Source organism: Mus caroli, unplaced genomic scaffold, assembly GCF_978045245.1.
Source record: "Mus caroli unplaced genomic scaffold, Mus_caroli_1 scaffold_5, whole genome shotgun sequence".
Taxonomy (NCBI): domain Eukaryota; kingdom Metazoa; phylum Chordata; class Mammalia; order Rodentia; family Muridae; genus Mus; species Mus caroli.
The window spans coordinates 155,377,095-155,398,382 of record NW_028227260.1 but is presented as its reverse complement, the minus strand read 5'-3'; the positions used below and the strand labels follow the sequence as shown (position 1 = coordinate 155,398,382).

Below are 21,288 nucleotides of genomic sequence, written 5' to 3'. Positions count from 1 at the left end.
CTTGCAAACTTTATATGCAAACTTTATAGTACAGGGGAACGTCAGGGCCAAAAAGGAGAAGTGGGTGGGTAGGGGATTGGGGGGGTGGGTATGGGGGACTTTTTGGATAGCATTGGAAATGTAAACTAGGAAAATACCTAATTAAAAAAAATAACAAAAAAAAAAGAGTCTAGCAAACAGAAAGACTGTGCCCACTCGGGGACCCACAGGAGACCTTCATCTTAGGTGACTCTGGCATTGTGTACCATACCATTCATGGAAAGGCAGGAAGATGACTACTGGGAATTGTGTCTGGTTTTCTGTTTGTTTTCTTTCTACAGATTTTTATTCTCTCTCTCTCTTTCTTTTTCTTTTTCTTTTTAGAGATTTATTTATTTTTATTATATGTAAGTACACCGTATCTGTCTTCAGACACTCCAGAAAAGGGAGTCAGATCTCATTACAGATGGTTGTGAGCCACCATGTGGTTGCTGGGATTTGAACTTCATACCTTCGGAAGAGCAGTCGGGTGCTCTTACCCACTGAGCCATCTCACCAGCCCCTCTCTCTCTCTTTTTAAATTATGTATATTTTAATGTTAGTTCATTTTTCCTTTTTTTTTTCTTTGTGAGACAGGGTCTTACTCTTTAGCTCTGGCTGTCCTAGAACTCACTGTATAGACTAGGCTGGTCTCAAACTCCTAGAGATCTGCCTGCCTCTGCCTCTTGAGTGCTTGGGTTAAAGGTGTGCAGCACCATGTCCAGCTCTATTTTTTGTGTGGTATGTTGGGAGTGGTGGTGCTACTGGTGTGTGTGTGTGTGTGTGTGTGTGTGTGTGTGTGTGTGTGTGTGTATGCATGCCACAGCACAAGTGTGAAGGTTACAGGACAACTTGAAGGAACCTGTTCTTGCCTTCTAACGCGTGGGTCCTAGGGATTCAACTCAGATTATCAGGCTTAGTGGGAAACTCCTTTACTCAGTGAGCCATCTTGTTCCCCCAAGGTAACTGGTTTTTTCAACAGTTTCAACATAGGATTGACAATCTCCTTCTAGTATCTTTAAGCAGAAAAAAAATGAGGTGCAAAGAGTATGTGACATCTCTGAAATGGAAGAGTAAATGACTAAACCAGAGCTAAATACCAGGTCTTCTAAACCAGTGTTGCCACCTGCCACCTGCCACCCCCCCCACTAGAACCTGACATCTCTCTGTTACACCACACAAGGGGCTCACATCCAAAATCCAGCTACCTAAAGAACCAGCTTTAGAATCACTTGTTCTATTGTAATACTTGCTTGGCTTGTTCCTAATCAGGTATCATATCTAGAGACTTGATTCATTGAATACAACTATTTCCATCATTTCTTGGAGCTTGCTGAGTGCTATCAGTGTTTAAGTTCCCTTCTTCTATGGCAACATTTCTTTGTGTCCCTCATCTTCCTTGAGACATACCTTAGGAGGTCCAATCATAATTTCTTCTGCTGCTTTCCATCTCCTTCATGTATCATTTCATTGAACAAATCTGTGACCCAACCCTACAAATTACCAGACATTCCTAGATATGATACATAGTTGACAAACTTCCTCTGAAATTTAAAGCCTTCTCACTGCCTCTTTTCATAGCAGGTCTTGAAGTGTGATTCTTGGACCAGCAGAGTCAGAATGTCCTGGAAGCTTACGAGCACACCCATCCTTGAAGCCTACCTCAGATCAACTGTCTCAGGAAACTTAGGGCAGAAAGCACATCTGGCTACTCTGGTGGGAGTGTGAGAACCTCTGACACCCAACTCCTCACCAGGCACATAGCACCCTAACACCCGCCCATCAAGACTGCAGTCTCTGGATTCAGTTCGAAACTCTTGCCCTGCTTAACTGTGAGGCCTTATGTGACCTCCATACTCCTCTATCCCTAGACTCCGTTTTCCCATGAGTATCCATCTCAGGATTCTTCAGAGTATTATGCCAAGTAATCCATGCAAATCACCAAACACAATGCCTGTTATTATTAACACAAATAATGCTTAATAAATGGAAATTTTCTTAATAAGAAAAAAAAAGAATCTTTTATATGGATGGTTTCTTGTAAAAGTTTCCCATGGGCCATTACTAAGTATAAGAAATATTGGGAAGAGCACAGAAGATTTATAGATGAATCACTTCCCACCTGCATATGGTTAAGTGCATTATAACTTAACTTTTATCAAATAAGACAAATGAAGCATTCAACTGTTACTTTCCTAGAAGTAATTCATTTCAGACTTTTATTTTTATATAATATTTTAATATATTCTTTGAAATTTTCATAATGTAATTTAATTGATTTGTATCCTCATGCACAAGAGAATAAGATTATCTTCTCAAGAGCATATTGTCAGTGTCTTCAACATCATGCTGCTAAGAACTCTTTTAAGTATCTAATGTTCATACTGAAGTTCTCTCTGGAACTCCCTGTTACTGTGTTGTGAATAGACGTAGTTCTGGCTAAAGGGCTCCCTAATTGCACTAATATTAACACTTTTGAACTGTGACTGTCTTATCAAAGCACAAAGATGTTACATCTCTACCCACTCAAGTCTACAGAAAGACCCTAAAACATGAATGTTCAGAAAGTTCAGAGGTAAATATTTTAATAAAATAAAGCCTCCAATAAATGTATTTTCACATCTTGGACTTTGGACATTTAGAAAATTAATTAGAAATCACTGGAATCAAACAGAACATCACAGTTTTTGAACAAAGAATTGGCTACCATTTCTATTTGCCATAACATAACCTTTAGTCCTGGGTTCTCCTGAAATATTGAGGAATTCAACTGGTATAAGGAGCTGAATACCATAAAAAAGAAAACCAACTTCAAGGTTGCTGAGGAGTGGCTTAGTAGATAAAGCACTTTGCACTCAAACATTAGGGTCTGAGTTCAGATCTCCAGAACCCAAATAAAAGCTAGGCATGATTACATACATCTGTAATTCAGATACTTGCTGAGGAGGAGAAGGTAGATGAATCCCTGAAAGTCTCTAGTCAGGCAGCCTAGCCAATCCTAAAATTTACTGAAAGAAAGAGACAGAGAGACAGAAAGACAAGGTGAATTGAGGTAGTGGAATACTTCTGATGTCAACCCTTGGCCCTCACATACATGTGCATACACATGTGCACATGCACCAATATGTACACGTACTTACTTATAAAACACACATGCGCACACACAACATACATGCATATACTTAAAATACACATTAAAAAGGAAAAGAAAAGGAGGAAATTAGTTTCAAATTGATTTTCTCCCAATCAAAAAACAAACAAACAAAAACAGTGACCTGGTTTTATAATAAGTCATTCTTTATGACTGCACATAGATTTTTGAGAAATGTGCATTCATCATAATGAACTCTCAAGATTATAAATTTAGAGAAAAAAAGAACACACACACACATACACACACACTAACACACAAAAAAACCCACAAGGTTACCATTTGTATGTAGTTTTCTTCTTCTTCTTCTTCTTCTTCTTCTTCTTCTTCTTCTTCTTCTTCTTCTTCTTCTTCTTCTTCTTCTTCTTCTTCTTCTTCAGAAGGAGTGGAAAAAAGTCTTGTACAATTAATACCATTTCTTTGTGGAGAGAGAAAACTGGTTCGATTGCTAAGATAAAGAATACAGATGAAGTCAATGCAATGTCTTACAGCTGCTTTGAAACAGCCAAGAACAGACAGCCCTGTGGGGTTTGAGCCTGCTCCTTCCTAACACAACTTCCTTTTGGCCCAAGCAATTCTTGAAGACACTTCCCAGTAGCCCTGTCCCACTCTGGAGCGAATGTTTCCTAATTGCTGTTTCCTAAGCCCTCCACGCAACACAGACAAATGCCTTTATTTAGCAAACAACAACAAATTAACAAAAATGCACCAAAGTCATAAAGTTAGCTGTCAGGATAAAAAAAAATACTCCAAAGCAAAATCTAATCAATCAAACAAACAACAAAAACCCCTCCCCACTTCCTTGGGGTCTTTTTGCTTCAAAACTAGACAGGAGAAATAAGAAAGTATACTCAATCATCTGACAAGACACGAAGAGACCATATATTAATCTCCCTTTTCCTGTTAAGGCAGAACAGTCCAAGAGTCTCTGCAGTTTGGCCTGGAAATAAAGCTCTCTGCAGAATTCTTTACAAAGTTAGCATGTCCACATGAGTAGGGTGGTATATGCTTTTACTTTTATTTAATCCTAGAACTTAGTACAAAGAGACAGGCAGATTTCTGTAAATTCAAGGCCTTCCCGATCTACACAGTGAGCTCCAGGCCAACCATTCCCTATCTCAAAAAAGGTTCCCTGTCCTGTGGCATTTATTGTGTGCCAGGAAACTCCTGGGCTAACCTTAGATTCAGAAAATCCAGCTTCTAGAAGGTAAGAGGAGTAGGCACAGATGTGTTAATGTTTGTCTATCCAGCTTATAAACAATCCCACTTTCTCTGAAAACTCTTTTCTCAGATATGATTCATTAAGTTGAGCTTCTGGAATCCTAGTTAGTAGTGCTGTCTGTGCACTCTGTGCCATGGATTGATGCCAATTTGACAGAATTCCATAATTTTGTCTCCCTTGAATTTCTGCATTTGGATCAAAAATAGCCTAACTTTGTTGATACTTGAATTGAAGCATGTAAACAAGCTTGGAGTATGTGATAATCTTTGTTGTCAACATGACTACATCTGGAATCAACTACAATGGAAGCAGCTGGGCACACCTGTAAGACATTTTCTTTACTGGATCATTGAGGTGGAAAGACCCACCCTAAATCTCGAAAACACCTTCTGACAACAGCTCACATAAAAAGATGTAGGAGATGAAAGTTTTTGCTTTTTGTTTGCTTGCCTTTCCTCTCACTGACAAATTCATCTATTTTATTCCTGAGGCATTCCTTCACTGGAGTTAGAACCTACTTTCAGGGGATTCCAATGTAGATTGAAAATCAACATCTTTCTGGAAATTCCCTGAGACTCCAGTACCAGACGGACTGTTGAGACATCCAGTATCATAGATTGACTACTGGATTCTTGGCCTTCCCACTGGGAGAGAATCATTGTTGAACTAACTCAGACCATAGCCTTTAAGTCATTTTAACAAACACCTATCTATTCTATTAGCTCTGTTTCTTTAGAGAACCCTGACTAATACAGAGCGTGCAACAAAGAAAAGGGTTCTGCAGAGAACAGTTACACCAGGAAGAGAGAGAAGTTCCTAACACTGCTCTGTTTCTGGAATTCAAAATCCAGAGAAACTCAGTTACACACCTTCCTTCTTGGTGTAGAAACTACTTGTGGCTCTTGATAACAAGATCAAATCCTTCTTTGGCTCTCTTAAACAATATGAAATGCACTTCAACCACAAGAGACCTAAGGTCTGAGGCTTACCAAGGCACAGTGTAAGTCCTGGTTAGAGATGTGTGTTCCCGGATGGTGGAAAGGTTTCTCGAGTCCAAGGGAGGTGGCTGTGCTAAAAGAGCAGTGCACAGTATTCGGTATGGATAGCACTCAGGAACTTTAAGCAGAGAATCTAAAGATTGTAAAAGCTTCCACAATCCACTTCCTTTACATGTCAAACTCAAATGTACTAACAAGAATTACTGGTGATGAGTGAAAAATTTAACATTCCACTCTTGCCTGATCCCCTGGGGATATGAACAACTATTAAACAAGTGGCCTTATGACACACTAGAAGTAAAAAAAAGAAAAAAGAAAAAAACAATGAAACCATACATTTAGTCAATATACAGTTATTGGAGTCTCAGTCTATCAGTCATGAAGTAAGTGTTGGAAACACAATATTAACCAAATGTTCAGAAATTTGTAGCCTTGGAAAGTTCAATGTATTCCAGACACTCTACATGTTAGAGTCAGAGATGATCACCAGGTTCTAGTCTCCGTGTCTCCACCTACTGGTTCTCCTACCTAAAATATTCTCCCTCATGTTGTTGCCCAGTTACTTATCTTCATATCTCAGTTCAATGTCCTCTGCTTTAGGTGGCCTCTGACCTCCAGACTGTGTCAGATCCCTCATCACAGGCCTTATGCTTTTGTTTGCTTACCATCCATGTACTTCTCCCAAGGTTTATGATGAAACAGTATCTGTGATTATTTGACCAAAGTCTAGACTATAATCCCAAATGTCAGGATTTCCTTTTGGCTTGCTCAAGACCACAGTCTCTGTACTTAGTACCTGCCTCAGTGGCCAATTTGCCTATTTTGATATGTATTTTCTCCACTAAAGTACATAAGCAGGAAGATACTGACAGAGACCTTCCTGCTGCCCAGTAACATAGGCCTAGGCAACTGTCTGGGTTGGAGAGAGGGAAATACATGAATGAAGTCCCTAGTGAGAAAGGCTCATCATCTGTCTTCAGGGTTAACAACTCTGTTCTTTCCTAGATGAACTCCAAAATTCATCCCACAGCTCACCTGTTCTTACTGCCCACCCTTTCACTTAACCTATAAAGTCTTTATCCTTAAGTCCATCCTTTGTTTAAAATGGTCTGATGTTGTTTCTGACTACAATCGCTAGTTATTTCCTCATATCCCACAAGACAGAGTCTGTTATATTTAATACTAACTTTGCAATGTTTGTTTCTTCTAGGTGATTTTGATATATGATCCTCCTCAGATCAAAGACTTTCCTCAATTTTCATTCCTGCATACTATCCAGTGCCTAACATACCACTGCATACATGGCTAACACTCTACACATGTGGTTGATTTACAACCAAAAAGGTGTAGCTGGTATTGACTAGACCTGAGTAAAGTCTCAGTTAGCAGCTTTGGGCATGGCCAACAGAATGGGGCAATTTTTTCTAAGAGCAATGAGGGGCATACGCAGACCATATGGTGTGTCAGGGATCACAGCCATTGCACCAAATTTTTCCTTGTAATCGTGTAGCCTATTGGGCAAGTGAATGAAGTTAAGTAAGAATGAAGTTAATAATTAACTTTGAGGGACAATTTGCTCAATGGTTAAGAGCACTTGCTCCTCTTCAAGAGGATCTGGTTCTGTTCCTAGAACCTACATGGCAGTTAAGTCATCTGTATCTCCAGTTCCAGGGGATTTGATGAACCCTTTTGGCCTCCATGGACACTGAATGCATGTGGTACACAGACATAAATGCAGGAAATATATCCACATTCATAAAGGAATCTCAAGTAAATTTAAAAGAATTCACTTTGATCTATCTTTCCCCTTTCTCCTTTTCTACCAGAAGGGCTGCCTGGGAGTAGTAACACAGGAGCAAAAAGATGCCCTGTGTGCACAAGAGTCATATGGTTCACAGTTGAAGTCCCACCACCACCACCACTCTGCCTCTGTTGAGTGGTAAAAAATATATATAAAATTTATACTTGAGTATGAAGTACATTAAGGAATTGTCAAAGACCATTGTTGACTGCCTTCCAGAAAGCCAGTATTATACATTCTAGTGTTATTTAAATGAGATATCTGGTAACTTTCTTTATGGTTCTCATCACTTACTCCTGGGACTTCATTAAAGAAATAGGCAAAAATAAGTCCTCTGTAGAATGCATTTGCAGAGCCACAGTACCTTTGTCTTCTGACTCTTTTTATCATAACAATCTTGGAATAAAAAAAAAAATACCCCAAAGCTGGAGAGATGAATCAATGGTTAAAAGCACTGACTGCTCTTCCAGAGATCCTGAGTTCAATCCCCAGCAACCACATGGTGGCTCACAGCCATCTGTAATGGGTTCTGATGCCCTCTTCTGGTGTGTCTGAAGACAGAGACAGTGTACTCATATACATAAAATAAACACATCTTTTAAAAAATACCCCAATCTCTTAATTCTTCCCCATCTACTTCTTTCTAATCATTATAAGGAAGTAGCTTGCCCCTCTACCCAACATAGCAGTCTTAGTCAAATGTCTTACATTTTCTCTGGGGCTTGAGATTTCTGTTCACTGGGGGTGGCTCCAAGTCTGCAGGTAACTCAGGCAGCATGCTTGAGCTCATTGGAATGTAGTCATCCTGACTGCAGTGGGGTCTAAATTCAGAAGCAGTGCCTTTAGGGCTCATGGGCACATAGCTGTCTTCAGCACTGGGTGAAGCTGTGGGATATATCGGTGAAAACTTACATGGCTGCAAGACAGAACAAGTATAGGTTGGGAACTATATACCATAAATGCAAACTGATACTAGTAGGTAATACAGCTGTGATACAGTTTCAGTTCTAAATTACCCCAAAGGAACTCTGAATTTTTTTTAGGAAAACTGGACAAGCAACTAGTTAAAGTTCTGCCTCTGAAGTCATATGAAGATAGGTGTTATCTCTCTGAGATTTGAAACTATGACACTAAAGGTTTTAAATTAATGAATTTCTTTGTGGTAGTTAATTCTGATTATCAAGTTCACTGGAAACATATCTTTGAGGGCATTTCTAGAGAGGTTTAACTGAGAAGGAATGTCCCACACTGAATGTAAGTGGTACCAAACTCCTGGTTGGAATCCTGAACTGAATAAAAAGGAGAAAAAGAGAAATCCAGGAGAGTGCCAGCTGCAACCCACATTTCCATGAACTCTCCCATGCCCTCTCTTTTCAGCCATTAGGTAAAATAAATCCGTTCCTTTGCGGCTTCTGTCAGATATTTCATCACAGCAATGAGAAAGTAACAATACATGCTTCAAGTATAATATGGTGCTTTAACAGCTACCCCAAGTAAGCAAAAGTCTCATTCATTGGCTTTGAAAGGTCCTTATGAAATATCAAATCCAATAATTCCCAAGTCAATTCAAATCTTTAGGGGTTTACTGGAGGAGTTCTCAGAGAATCAGAGTGCTGAATCTTAGAAGACTTAAAGGAAACATCACATATAGGTCAGGTTATTTCTGGTCAAATGGAAACTTAAAGGAATGTAATAGCCAAACATACCAGATTTAAACTGAGCCGCTTATCTCGGTGTCTTAAGGATTGGCTTTGTACATCACCTGAAAGATAGAGGCTTGAGTGGTGAGTATATCCACAATAATCACTGAAACTAAAGTCCAAGCCCATATCATCCCAGGGCCTGTTCCTATAGCTTCAGAGAAACAGAGAAGGATTATGCATAATTTACATACAAAAAGCTTGCTATTAAATGTAGCTGGAAGTAAGAACTCATTCCTCAAGAGATGGAAGAATCAGATCAGATTCTAAAGAAATTAAAGTTGTCTGATGGTTTTGATTCTCTTCATAAATGATAAGGAGATACAGCAAGTAATTAACAAGTGTTTGCTAAATTTATTAAAAGAATCTTTTGAGCTTGGAGATTGTGGAGATAGACCCGTGCATCTCAAGAGAAAGTGGTTGAAATAGCCATTGAGGTGAGTGAAAAAACAAGTTTAGCATCATTTGTGGGCAGCTTTATGGGCCCACTTGAGTTCTGCTACCATGAGTCAATGGATTGTGATCTTTCTGCAACAATAATCAGGTATAGGTATGAGAAGACAGAGTATTTGAACTAATCTAGAATTAGGAACTTGTTATATAGATGTGAAAAACGAGACAAAATATAGAATAGTTGTTAAACTGAAAGAAGAAATGTCCATAAGGCATATTGAATACTTAACTCAGTCAAAATGGCTAGAATTACTCTAATACAAAGCCATAGGTATTTTAAGGAAGCTATAGACCAATATATTTAATGAATATAAATGCAAATGTTCTAAAAATAATAATAAGTTTGATTTGATGATGCTTTAAAGTAATTAGATAACATGATCAAGTATAGTTATGGAAGTCTTGGTTCAACATTTGAAAATCAATTAACGTATTCCACATTAAGTCCTAGGAATATTGTGGGGCTTTGATCTCCTTATAAATGTTGTAAATGATGACAACTAGTGGGCAGCAGAATAACACTGGTGATATGAGGAACCAGCATCACCATGTTAGAATCCTAGAAAAGAGGCTAAACAATGGATATTCAGCAGAGAAGTTCATGTCTCTCTCCCAAAAGCCTATTTAACTCTTGTGTAAAATTGGGTTGTGTGCATTTTCATATGACACTTTTTGCAAAATAAACTTTTTTGTGATACTCAAAAATGGCTAACAAAATTACATGATCATATCTACAGATGCAGGGAAAACATTTAACAAAATTCAATACCCATTCATGATTTAAAAGGGGGGTGTGGCTTCTGGAAATGTAGTGAAGTGGTTAAGAGCACCTGAATTCAGTCCCCAATACCCACATCAGGCAGCTCACAAGTCCCTGTAACTCCAGTTCCAAAGAGATCCAATACCTCTAACCTCTACAGGCACCAGCACTCATGTGCACATAACCAAACACTCACTCTGTCTCTGTCTCTCTGTCTGTCTCTGTATCTCTGTCTCTCTCTGTTTCTCTGTCTCTGTCTGTCTCTCTCTTTAAAAAAAAAAACTCTCGGTAAACTATGAATAAAGAGGAACATCATCGATTTGATAAAGTGAAGAGGAACTTCCTCAACTTTGTAAAGAAAGCTACAGGACAGGCAATGTAGCTAGATCAAGTCCATCAGTTCAGTCTCCAGTACTAAAGAAGGAAGATAGTGAGGGGGGCAGGGAGGAGGAGGGAGGGAGAGAAGGAGGAAGGAGAGAGGGGTGGAGAGAAGGAATGGAAAATCTACAAAGAAATCTATGGTTAACACCATAATTAATGGTAAGAAATTCAAAACATTCCTCCTAAAAATCATGAAAAATTTAAGGTTTTTCCCTCTCTGCACTGTTTTTAACATTGTGCTATAAGTAATAATAAATACAATATGAACAAGAAATGGAAGAATATACAGACTGGGAAGGAGGAAATTAAACTTGTCTTTCTCATTAGTCATGGTGGTACATATCTGTAATTTCAGCAGTCAGGAAGCTTAGGCAGGAGAGCCAAGTCTAATATAGGGTACATAGTAAGTTTGAGGTTAGTCTGGGGAACTTAAGAATTTATCTCACAAAAACAAAAATCCACAGATGATATTATTACAAAGAAATCTTTTAAAAAGTCAACAAATTGCCGGGCGTGGTGGCTCACGCCTTTAGTCCCAGCACTCAGGAGGCAGAGGCAGGCGGATTTCTGAGTTCAAGGACAGCCTGGTCTACAAAGTGAGTTCCAGGACAGCCAGGGCTATACAGAGAAACCCTGTCTCAAAAAAAAAAAAAAAAAAGTCAACCATTTTTTTTTCTGGAATAATGGGTTATCTTTGCATGGTTTTAAGAAATAAAGTTAATACAAGCCCACCCATTTCCTATACAGTAGCAATGAACAAGTGGAATTTGAAGTAAAAAATGCAATTTAATTTATACTAGTACCCCCTTAAATGAAATACATTACTTAGGTATAGACCTAACAATATATGGACAAAATTGAACATTTCTGGTGAAATAAATCAACTAAATAAATAAATGGAGGGGTATAGAAATAAATGGTCAGTTGGTAAAGTGCTTATTTTGCAAGCATTAGAATTTGAATTTGGATGCCCAGCATCCACATAAAAGCTGTTACAGCAACCCATATTTGTAACTCCAGTGATGGAAATATAGTCAGGAGAATCCCTGGAACTCACTGGCCAGATAGTCTAGCTTACTGATGAACTTCAGATTCAGTGAGAGACCCTGTTTTAAAAATAAGGTAGAAAACAGAAGAAAACATTCAAAACTGACTTTTTTTCTTATAAAGGACAACATTTAATTGGGGCTGGCTTATAGGTTCAGAGGTTCAGTACATTATCATCAAGGTGGGAACATGGCAGCATCCAGGCAGGCATGGAACAGGAGAAGCTGAGAGTTCTGCATCTTCGTCTCAATGCTGTTAGCAGAATACTAACTTCCAGGCAGCTAGGACAAGGATCTTAAGCCGATTCCCACAGTGACACACCTACTCCAACAAGGTCAGACCTCCTAATAATGGCACTCCCCAGGCCAAGCATATACAAACCATCACACCTAGTAACTACTGATGTTGGACATTGTTACTGTTATTGTACATATGGTATAGATATGTGTGTGCTCAAGTGTGTGAGTGTGGGCACATATGGCACACAGTGCATATGGAAGTCAGAGAACACCTCAGGCTCTGGTCCTCCCCTTCACCTTTCTTTGAGCTGGGTCTCCTTTGCTTACATCCACCTGGCATCTTGCTGGCGGATAATTGGGATTGCAGATACATGCTATTAAGCTAGGCTTTACATAGTTTCTGGGTAATCAAACTGAGATCCTCACTGCTCCACTGAACTATCTCCCCAGCCCATTTCAAGGGCATTTAATGTAGGCTTTTTTTTTTTTTTTTTTTTTTTTTGCTATCCTTAAGGATATAAAGTAGTTGTTTGTTTTTAAAAGAAAAATGTTTTATTAGATATCTTCTTTATTTACATTTCAAATGTTATACCCTTTCCGAATTTCCTCTCTGAAAATCCTCTGTCCCCTCTACCCTCCCCCTGCTCACCAACCCACCCACTCCCACTTCCTGGCCCTGGAATTCCCCTATACTGGGGCATGGAACATTCACAAGACCAAGGGCCTCTCCTCCCATTGATGACTGACTAGGCCATCCTCTGCTACATATGCAGCTAGAGACATGAGTCCCACCATGTGTTTTCTTTGATTGGTGGTTTAGTCCCAGGAAGCTCTGGGGGTACTGGTTAGTTCATATTATTTTTCCTTCTATGGGGCTGCAAACCCCTTCAGCTCCTTGGGTACTTTCTCTAGCTCCTTCATTGAGGACCCCGTGCTCCATCCAATGGATGACTGTGATCATCCACTTCTGTATTTGCCAGGCACTGGCAGAGCCTCACAGGAGACAGCTATATCAGGCTCCTGTCAGCAAAATCTTGTTGGCATCTGCAATAGTGTCTGGCAAAACTGAATTCTAGCCTCCACATTCACAAGGATATACACCATATACAAATGGTCCCTGGAAATGTGGCTCAGTGGTTAAGAGAACATGCTGCTTGTTCAGAGTTTGATTCCCAGCACCAAGTTTTGTAGTTAACAACTACCTGTGTGTGATACAGCTCCATGAATCTGATGACCTCTTCTGGACTCCACAGGCACTTACTTGTACACATACCCATACACAGATATTCACATATATTAAAAATACACAAAATAGGGCTGGCAAGATGGCTCAGCGGATAAGAGCACTGACTGCTCTTCCGAAGGTCCTGAGTTCAAATCCCACAACCACATGGTGGCTCATAACCATCTGTAATGGGATAGGTTGCCCTCTTCTGGTTTGTCTGAAGACAGCTACAGTGTACTTACATGTAATAAATAAATCTTTAAAAAATACAAAAATTAAATATTTTTAATTAAATACATGGAGAATATGCCATTTTCATTAAAATTATTGATTTGAAAAAAATCAATACTGTCAAGATGTCCATTTCCAAGTTCATGTACAGATACAGTATAATTTTAATTTAAGTACAGAAAGCTGGAGGCTTGAGAGCTGTCTCAGCAGTTAAGAGCAGTGAATGCTCTTACAGAGAACATGGGTTCAATTCCCAGCATCCACATGGCAGCTCAATATTGCTTATAACTCTAGATCTGACACCTTCACTTAAACATGCATATGTCAATGCACATAAAATAAATATAAATCATTTAAAAATACAAAAATCTGGCTTTTGGACAGGGATATGAGAAGACAAGATGTACCTACTAGTTTCTGCTGGTTAGATGGGGAATCCTGGTAGATTTGCCACTGTAGGATTTAGATTTAATTGGCTTACAAGATTAGAATTTTAGTTGATGTGCCCAGTGATTGAGTTACCATTGTTTTTGTACTAAGTTTGTGCGGTGTTTTTCTTCACTCGGTGACTCAACTGGGTTCCAGAAAGAAAGATCTTGGTAATGTTCTGACCTCTTCAAATGTCAAAGCTGTTAGTGGTAAAGCAGAGAGCAATGATAGTGGTGCTGAGTCTGAGGAAGAAGAGGCCCAAGAAGAGTTAAAAGGAGCAGAACAGAGTGGCAGTGATGATAAGAAAATGATGAAGAAATCAACAGATAAGAATTTGGAAATCATTGTTACCAATGTCTATAAAGGTAGCTTTGCTCAAGATATACAGAGTGATATTCATACTGATTCTTCCTGGAGTACCAGAGCAGTGAAGATGAAAAGCCTGGAGATCATAGCTTGCAGCAGACAGGAAACACTGTTGTCTGTGTTCACCAAAATACAAATGAAGATCCCAGTGAAGATGTTTCAGGAATACATCATTTGACAAGTGATTCCAATAGTGAAGTATACTGTGCTTCTATGGAGCAATTTGGACAAGAGTATTACTTAGATGGTCATCCTACTCAGCACTTGGAAAGTTCTGGGTTTTGTGAAGATGCTCAACAATCTCCTGGAAATGGCACCATTGGGGAAATGTGGATGGTAGCAGTCAAAGGACAAGGTGAAGTGAAATAAGAAGGAGAAGATGACAGAAGTAGCAGTGGAGTGCCGCCATGAGAAAAGAGCAAGAACTTTTCCAGTGTCAGGAGAGGGAGAGTAGGGCATAGAATGCCACATTTGAGTGAAGGAACCATGGGTCAGCAAGTAGGAAGTGGAGGTAATGGAGAACACTGGGGCTCAGGATAAGGGTCCAGAAGCAGCCTCAATGAGCAGATCGCTCTTGTGCTCATTAGATTGCAGGATGACATGCAGAATGTCCTTCAGAGACTTCATAAACTAGAAACAACAATTGCTTTGCAGGCAAAATTATCTTTGCAGACAAGTAAGCAGCCCTCCTCACAGAGGCCATCTTGATGGCCCTTTGAGATGTTCCCTGGTGCATTAGCTTCTGCTATTATATGGCCTTTTATTGTTCAGTGGTTGGTGCTTTTGTATTATCAAAGAAGGAGATGTAACACAGGAACCCCAGTGGAGGAGCTAGAGAAAGAACCCAAGGAGCTAAAGGGGTCTGCAACCCTATAGGTGGAACAACAATATGAACTAACCAGTACCCCCCAGAGCTCGTGTCTCTAGCTGCATATGTATCAGAAGATGGCCTAGTCGGTCATCATTGGGAAGAGAGGCCCATTGATCATGCAAACTTTATATGCCTCAGTACAGGGGAACGCCAGGGCCAAGAAGTGGGAGTGGGTGGGTAAGGGAGCAGGGTGGGGTGGGAGGTATAGGGAACTTTTGAGATAGCATTTGATATGTAAATAAAGAAAATATCTAATAATAAAAACTAAATTGAAGAAATGGCCTTTTACTCAAGAAAACTGCTGGGACTGGATGACCTAAGAGATGGATTGGAAATGAAGTGGAATTCAAAAGAAAATCTGTGATGATTACAATTCTTTTTTGTCCAGTAGTTTGGTTTATATGCACAAATATTCTTTGCACTACACAAATGGTAACATTTTAAAGACTAATATTGATGATATTTGAAAAATCAATCTCAACTGGATTTTAAGTAGCATCCATAGACTTATACTCTTTTTGAGCTTGAAGCACTTTAAGTTATTAATTATTGTTCAGTAACGATCACCTGATTTTCTTCCATAAGAATGATAAGCTGCATTTTTAAGGCACAGCTACAATTATGAGATAAAATTTATACTTTTTACTTTTCTAAATTAAACACAAAAAAGAATGCAGAAGCAAAAGTGGCTTTTAAATGAGGCTAAATCAATTTTGTGTCAGTCACTGAACTTTCAGCTACATAGCAGAAAACTGATGGAAAAATCCTCTACATTCTTTGTGGTCTGTACATAAGACTGGACTTTATTTAGTGGCTTGATTTACCTGGCTTACTCAGGGGAACTCAGAATATCATTGTCCTTGTACTGTGCTTACTGTTTACAAATGATTTATTGAACAGACTTAACTTGATGATGGAAATGATGAAGAACAGGCCTATTGTAGGTGCAAAACTATTCCAATTCTAGAGATGGTTAATCAGATTTTAATTCGACCATACACAATTAATCCTTTGTAACCATTTTTCTTTTAGTGAGGATATCTACTCTCTGCTTCATAGGGTGCTTTGCAATAAAATTAAAACCTATTTATATTGTTTTTACTAAGGTAACAAAAGCATGAAATCCTTTTTTCTGCAAGTGTAAATGACAGTCTGGATTCTTTTTTTTTTTTTTTGGTGCATTTCTTTTTTTTGATTTTTAATATTTTTATTACATATTTTCCTCAATTACATTTCCAATGCTATCCCAAAAGTCCCCCATAGCGCCCCCCACTTCCCTACCCACCCATTCCCATTCTTTTGGCCCTGGCATTCCCCTATATTGGGGCATATAAAGTTTGCAAGTCCAATGGGCCTCTCTTTCCATTGATGGCCGACTAGGCCATCTTTCGATACATATGCAGCTAGAGACAAGAGCTCCGGGGTTCTGGTTAGTACATCATGTTGTTCCAACAATAGGGTTGCAGATCTCTTTAGCTCCTTGGGTACTTTCTCTAGCTTCTCCATTGGGAGCCCTGTGATACATCCAATAGCTGACTGTGAACATCCACTCCTGTGTTTGCTAGGCCCCGGCATCGTCTCACAAGAGACAGCTATATTTGGGTCCTTTCAGCAAAATCTTGCTAGTGTATGCAATGGTGTCAGCGTTTAGAAGCTGCTTATGGGATGGATCCCTGGATACGGCAGTCTCTAAATGGTCCATCCTTTCATCACAGCTACGAACTTTGTCTCTGTAACTCCTTCCCTGGGTGTTTTGTTCCCAATTCTAAGAAGGTGCACAGTGTCCACACTTTGGTCTTCATTCTTCTTGAGTTTCATGCGTTTAGCAAATTGTATCTTAAATCTTGGGTATCCTAAGTTTTGGGCTAATATCCACTTATCAGTGAAGACATATTGTGTGAGTTCTTTTGTGATTGTGTTACTTCACTCAAGATGATGCCCTCCAGGTCCATCCATTTGGCTAGGAATTTCATAAATTCGTTCTTTTTAATAGCTGAGTAGTACTCCATTGTGTAAATGTACCATAATTTCTGTATCCATTCCTCTGTTGAGGGACATCTGGGTTCTTTCCAGCTTCTGGCTATTATAAATAGGGCTGCTATGAACATAGTGGAGCATGTGTCCTTTTTACCGATTGGGGCATCTTCTGGATATATGCCCAGGAGAGGTATTGCTGGATCCTCCGGTAGTACTATGTCCAATTTTCTGAGGAACCGCCAGACTGATTTCCAGAGTGGTTGTACAAGCTTGCAATCCCACCAACAATGGAGGAGTGTTCCTCTTTCTCCACATCCTCACCAGCATCTGCTGTCACCTGAATTTTTGATCTTAGCCATTCTAACTGGTATGAGGTGGAATCTCAGGGTTGTTTTGATTTGCATTTCCCTGATGATTAAGGATGTTGAACATTTTTTCAGTTGCTTCTCTGCCATTCGGTATTCCTCAGGTGAGAATTCTTTGTTCAGTTCTGAGCCCCATTTTTTAATGGGGTTATTTGACTTTCTGGAGTCCACCTTCTTGAGTTCTTTATATATATTGGATATTAGTCCCTTATCTGATTTAGGATAGGTGAAGATCCTTTCCCAATCTGTTGGTGGTTTTTTTGTCTTATTGATGGTGTCTTTAGCCTTGCAGAAGCTTTGTAGTTTCATGAGGTCCCACTTGTCAATTCTCGATCTTACAGCACAAGCCATTACTGTTCTATTCAGGAATTTTTCCCCTGTGCCCATATCTTCAAGGCTTTTCCCCAATTTCTCCTCTATAAGTTTCAGTGTCTCTGGTTTTATGTGAAGTTCCTTGATCCACTTAGACTTGACCTTAGTACAAGGAGATAGGAATGGATCGATTCGCATTCTTCTACATGTTAACAACCAGTTGTGCCAGCACCATTTGTTGAAAATTCTGTCTTTCTTCCACTGGATGTTTTTAGCTCCCTTGTCGAAAATCAAGTGACCGTAGGTGTGTGGGTTCATTTCTGGGTCTTCAATTCTATTCCATTGGTCTATTTGTCTGTCACTATACCAGTACCATGCAGTTTTTATCACAATTGCTCTGTAGTAGAGCTTTAGGTCCGGCATGGTGATTCCACCAGAGGTTCTTTTATCCTTGAGAAGAGTTTTTGCTATCCTAAGTTTTTTGTTATTCCAGATGAATTTGCAGATTGCACTTTCTAATTCGTTGAAGAATTGATTTGGAATTTTGATGGGGATTGCATTGAATCTGTAGATTGCTTTTGGCAAGATAGCCATTTTTACAATGTTGATCCTGCCAATCCATGAGCATGGGAGATCTTTCCATCTTCTGAGATCTTCTATAATTTCTTTCTTCAGAGACTTGAAGTTTTTATTATACAGAACTTTCACTTCCTTAGTTAGAGTCACGCCAAGATATTTTTATTATTTGTGACTATTGAGAAGGGTGTTGTTTCCCTAATTTCTTTCTCAGCCTGTTTATTCTTTGTGTAGAGAAAGGCCATTGATTTCTTTGAGTTAATTTTATATCCAGCTACTTCACCGAAGCTGTTTATCAGGCTTAGGAGTTCTCTGGTGGAATTTTTAGGGTCACTTATATATACTATCATATCATCTGCAAAAAGAGATATTTTGACTTCATCTTTTCCAATTTGTATCCCTTTGATCTCCTTTTGTTGTCTAATTGCTCTGGCTAGGACTTCAAGTACAATGTTGAATAGGTATGGAGAAAGTGGACAGCCTTGTCTAGTCCCTGATTTTAGAGGGATTGCTTCAAGCTTCTCACCATTTACTTTGATGTTGGCTACTGGTTTGCTGTAGATTGCTTTTATCATGTTTAGGTATGGGCCTTGAATTCCTGATCTTTCCAAGACTTTTATCATGAATGGGTGTTGGATCTTGTCAAATGCTTTTTCCGCATCTAACGAGATGACCATGTGGTTTTTGTCTTTGAGTTTGTTTATATACTGGATTACGTTGATGGATTTCCGTATATTGAACCATCCCTGCATCCCTGGGATGAAACCTACTTGGTCAGGATGGATGATTGTTTTGATGTGCTCTTGGATTCGGTTAGCAAGAACTTTATTGAGGATTTTTGCATCAATATTCATAAGGGATATTGGTCTGAAGTTTTCTATCTTTGTTGGGTCTTTTTGTGGTTTAGGTATCAGAGTAATTGTGGCTTCATAGAATGAGTTGGGTAGAGTACCTTCTGTTTCTATTTTGTGGAATAGTTTGTGAAGAACTGGGATTAGATCTTCTTTGAAGGTCTGATAGAACTCTGCACTAAACCCATCTGGTTCTGGGCTTTTTTTAGTTGGGAGACTATTAATGACTGCTTCTATTTCTTTGGGGGATATAGGGCTGTTTAGATCATTAACCTGATCTTGATTCAACTTTGGTACCTGGTATCTGTCTAGGAACTTCTCCATTTCATCCAGGTTCTCCAGTTTTGTTGAGTATAGCCTTTAGTAGAAGGATCTGATGGTGTTTTGGATGTCTTCAGGATCTGTTGTTATGTCTCCTTTTTCATTTCTGATTTTGTTAATTAGGATGCTTTCCCTGTGCCCTCTAGTGAGTCTGGCTAAGGGTTTATCTATCTTGTTGATTTTCTCAAAGAACCAGCTCCTTGATTGGTTGATTCTTTGAATAGTTTTTCTTGTTTCCACTTGGTTGATTTCGCCCCTGAGTTTGATTATTTCCTGCCGTCTACTCCTCTTGGGTGAATTTGCTTCCTTTTGTTCTAGTGCTTTTAGGTATGTTGTCAAGCTGCTAATGTGTGCTCTCTCTAGTTTCCTTTTGGAGGCACTCAGAGCTATGAGTTTTCCTCTTAGAAATGCTTGCATTGTGTCACATAAGTTTGGGTATGTTGTGGCTTCATTTTCATTGAACTCTAAAAAGTCCTTAATTTCTTTCTTTATTCCTTCCTTGACCAAGGTATCATTGAGAAGAGTGTTGTTCAGTTTCCACGTGAAGGTTGGCTTTCTATTATTTATTTTGTTATTGAAGATCAGCCTTAGTCCATGGTGATCTGATAGGATGCATGGGACAATTTCAATATTTTTGTATCTGTTGAGGCCTGCTTTGTGACCAATTATGTGGTCAATTTTGGAGAAGGTACCATGAGGTGCTGAGAAGAAGGTATATCCTTTTGTTTTAGGATAGAATGTTCTGTAGATATCTGCCAGATCCATTTGATTCATAATTTCTGTTAGTTTCACTGTGTCCCTGTTTAGTTTCTGTTTCCATGATCTGTCCATTGGTGAAAGTGGTGTGTTGAAGTCTCCCGCTATTATTGTATGAGGTGCAATGTGTGCTTTGAGATTTACTAAAGTTTCTTTAATGAATGTGGCTGCCTTTGTATTTGGAGCATAGATATTCAGGATTGATAGTTCCTCTTGGAGGATTTTACCTTTGATGAGTATGAAGTGTCCCTCCCTGTCTTTTTTAATGACTTTGGGTTGGAAGTCAATCTTATCAGATATTAAAATAGCTACTCCAGCTTGTTTCTTCATACCATTTGCTTGGAAAATTGTTTTCCAGCCTTTCATTCTGAGGTAGTGTCTATCTTTTTCTCTGAGATGAGTTTCCTGTAAGCAGCAAAATGTTGGGTCTTGTTTGTGTAGCCAGTTTGTTAGTCTATGTCTTTTTATCGGGGAGTTGAGTCCATTGATATTAAGAGATATTAAGGAAAAGTAATTGTTGTTTCCTGTTATTTTTGTTGTTAAAGTTGGCATTCTGTTCTTGTGGCTGTCTTCTTTTAGGTATGTTGAGGGATTACCTTCTTGTTGTTTCTAGGGCGTGGTTCCTGTCCTTGTATTGGTTTTTTCTCTTATTATCCTTTGAAGGGCTGGATTCGTGGAGAGATAATGGGTGAATTTGGTTTTGTCGTGGAATACTTTGGTTTCTCCATCTATGTTAATTGAGAATTTGGCTGGGTATAGTAGCCTGGGCTGGAATTTGTGTTCTTTTAGTGTCTGTATAACATCCGTCCAGGATCTTCTGGCTTTCATAGTCTCTGGTGAAAAATCTGGTGTAATTCTGATAGGCTTGCCTTTATATGTTACTTGGCCTTTTTCTCTTACTGCTTTTAGTATTCTATCTTTATTTAGAGCATTTGTTGTTCTGATTATTATGTGTTGGGAGGTAGTTCTTTTCTGGTCCAGTCTAGTTGGAGTTCTGTAGGCTTCTTGTATGTTCATGGGCATCTCTTTCTTTAGATTTGGGAAGTTTTCTTCAATAATTTTGTTGAAGATGTTTGCTGGTCCTTTGAGTTGAAAATCTTCATTCTCATCCACTCCTATTATCCGTAGGTTTGGTCTTCTCATTGTGTCTGTATTTCTTGGATGTTTTGAGTTAGGATCTTTTTGCATTTTACATTTTCCTTGATTGTTGTGCCGATGTTCTCTATGGAATCTTCTGC

At 39.0% G+C, this 21,288-nt stretch overlaps 1 protein-coding gene and 1 pseudogene across 2 annotated transcripts in view; one reads left to right on the top strand and one right to left on the bottom strand.

Annotated features, from left to right (window-relative positions):
• Gab3 (GRB2 associated binding protein 3) overlaps window positions 1-21,288 on the bottom strand; it is a 150,246-nt gene that overhangs the window by 15,919 nt on the left and 113,039 nt on the right. For both annotated transcript variants that reach the window (XM_085837806.1, XM_085837807.1), the window contains exons 5-8: window positions 8,897-8,952; window positions 7,899-8,106; window positions 5,381-5,462; window positions 3,449-3,617 (exon numbers count right to left, since the gene is read on the bottom strand). In XM_085837806.1, the coding sequence (XP_085693932.1) occupies window positions 3,449-3,617; window positions 5,381-5,462; window positions 7,899-8,106; window positions 8,897-8,952 (515 nt within the window). The remainder of the gene's footprint in view (window positions 1-3,448; window positions 3,618-5,380; window positions 5,463-7,898; window positions 8,107-8,896; window positions 8,953-21,288) is intronic.
• Window positions 10,399-14,897, top strand: LOC110288652 (acyl-CoA-binding domain-containing protein 5 pseudogene; annotated as a pseudogene).